The 1980-nt window shown below is 36.3% G+C and overlaps 1 protein-coding gene across 1 annotated transcript in view; it reads left to right on the forward strand.

Annotated features, from left to right (window-relative positions):
* The window catches only part of LOC106882265 (signal recognition particle receptor subunit alpha), a 33928-nt gene that overhangs the window by 18145 nt on the left and 13803 nt on the right, over nt 1-1980 (forward strand). Inside the window, exons 4-6 of the mRNA XM_052974957.1 lie at nt 48-154; nt 1234-1387; nt 1802-1967. Of these exons, the coding sequence (XP_052830917.1) occupies nt 48-154; nt 1234-1387; nt 1802-1967 (427 nt within the window). The remainder of the gene's footprint in view (nt 1-47; nt 155-1233; nt 1388-1801; nt 1968-1980) is intronic.

Consider the following 1980-nt stretch of genomic DNA (forward strand, 5'->3'; position numbering starts at 1 on the left):
TTTTTTTTTTTTTTATCTCTGTTAATTGTTTCTGGTTATTTTTGTAGAAAGATGAAGAGTTATGAAGAATCCCAGAAGTCAAAAAAAACTGTGGCGTCGATGATAGAGAATAGAAAAGAAGATAAGAAGAAAAAAGAAGAAAAAAATAACAAAGGTAAGATCATCACCACCACCCACCATCACTACCACCATCATCATCATATTACCAATATCCTCATTATCTTCATGATGCTGTTCTATCATGTCTTTCACAATTTCATCTGCTTGGAACCGTGTAACACTGAGAAATGTTTTACTTTCTGACATTTGTAAGCTTCTCCCCCACAAAATCTATTTAAGTCTTTTCCGCTCTTAATACATTTTGTCAGTCTTTATTGCTATACCTACAGGTCTTCACTGTATTTACAGGTCTTTGATTAGTTTAAATATTTTTCTTGCAGTATTTTATGATATATTTTGAATTGTTAGCGCTTCATACGAAAAGCTTTGTCTTATCCAAGGGTGGCAGTAGATTGGCAGAATTGTTAAAGATATCTTGGGGAAGGTAATTCAGCACTTTACAATTTAAGTTTAAATCCTGCTTAGGTCAACTTTCTGTTTTGTACTGTTGGGGGTTGATGAAATAAAGGACCAGTCAAGTACTAAGGTCGAGATGGTCAACTGAACTCCTACCCAAGTTCAGTCATTGTACTTGTGTTACAAATGGTTACCTTCATCCACATTCCGAGTTGAAATCCTGTTGAAGTCCTCTTTGCATTTCATCCTTTTGGGGTCAGTAAAATATAAGTTGAGTACAGGGGTCAATGAAATTAACTAATTATGTGTCCCTAAAATTGTTGACCTTGTGCCAAAATTTGACATTGTTCATTTCAGTATGTTTACTGTTTACTGTATATATTCAATGCTAACAACAACAACAACAATAGATTCTTCTATAGTAAACTGTTGGTGGTTTATCTTGGTGTGGAGAGTTTTTAAGATAGGGTACATTATGAAAACTGGAATTCTGTGAGGGTGAGTTTTCTCAGTCTGTTGAAAACAGCAGTCAAATCTCCCTCAAATCCTGGCTCTGAGAAAACAAAATAGGCAGTAACCAGTTCTGAGTAGATATTTGGTGTGTGTGTGTGTGTGTGTGTGTGCATAATGGTACAGGAGAGGTCTATTTAGTCAAAAACTTGAAACCTAAGAAATGTTTGTTTCATTTGATATTTTAGTTTGTTGTCTTTGTTTTAGTCCGTCCTACTGAAGTAGCATTTAAAATGGCAGCGGCACCAGTGAAAGAGGAGGCAGTAGTCAAAGACACAGCTGGAGAATTGGATGAAGAAACTATTCGAAGAAATATTGAGAAAAAGTTCAAGAAAAAACCTGCAAAGCAACAAGATGTTAGGTTTGTGGGTTTTTATTTCTTTTTGCCAAGTTTAACGAGGGAAGTTAATGTGTTTTAGATTAGCTTTTTTATCTGGGGGTGGGCATGGTGCTATTGGTATTGGGAATGCAATAGATGCCAATGTTGACACTGGCATCAGCCATGACTGTTATCTCACTTGGCTTGACGTGTCTTCTCAAGCATGGTATATCGCCAAAAGTCTCTGCCACTGTTTCCTTGGGCTAAAAATTAATTAAGGCAGTTTATAATTTTCTCATTATCAGGAGAAATTAGTAATTTTGACAGGTTTCTGTGTTTTCTACACAGGTTTACACACACACACACACACACACACACACACACACACACATTCCATTGATTGAGAGCAAATAAATGACTAAAAATGTTTTTTTTTCTTTTTTTGGGGGGTAACAGCAAGAGCCCAGAAGATAAGAAAAAGAAGGGCAAAGTAGCTCGCAAGTGGGACAACTGTGTGAGCAAAAGTGATGCTGAAAGTTTGGACTTTAGCTCTAAGAATGGTTTAGTGAATGGTGACATCACTGATGCTGAGGTGATGAAAAACCTCACTTCACATGATTTGGTAAGTCTATTGT

The sequence above is a fragment of the Octopus bimaculoides genome, chromosome 20 (assembly GCF_001194135.2).
Source record: "Octopus bimaculoides isolate UCB-OBI-ISO-001 chromosome 20, ASM119413v2, whole genome shotgun sequence".
In the NCBI taxonomy this organism is placed as follows: domain Eukaryota; kingdom Metazoa; phylum Mollusca; class Cephalopoda; order Octopoda; family Octopodidae; genus Octopus; species Octopus bimaculoides.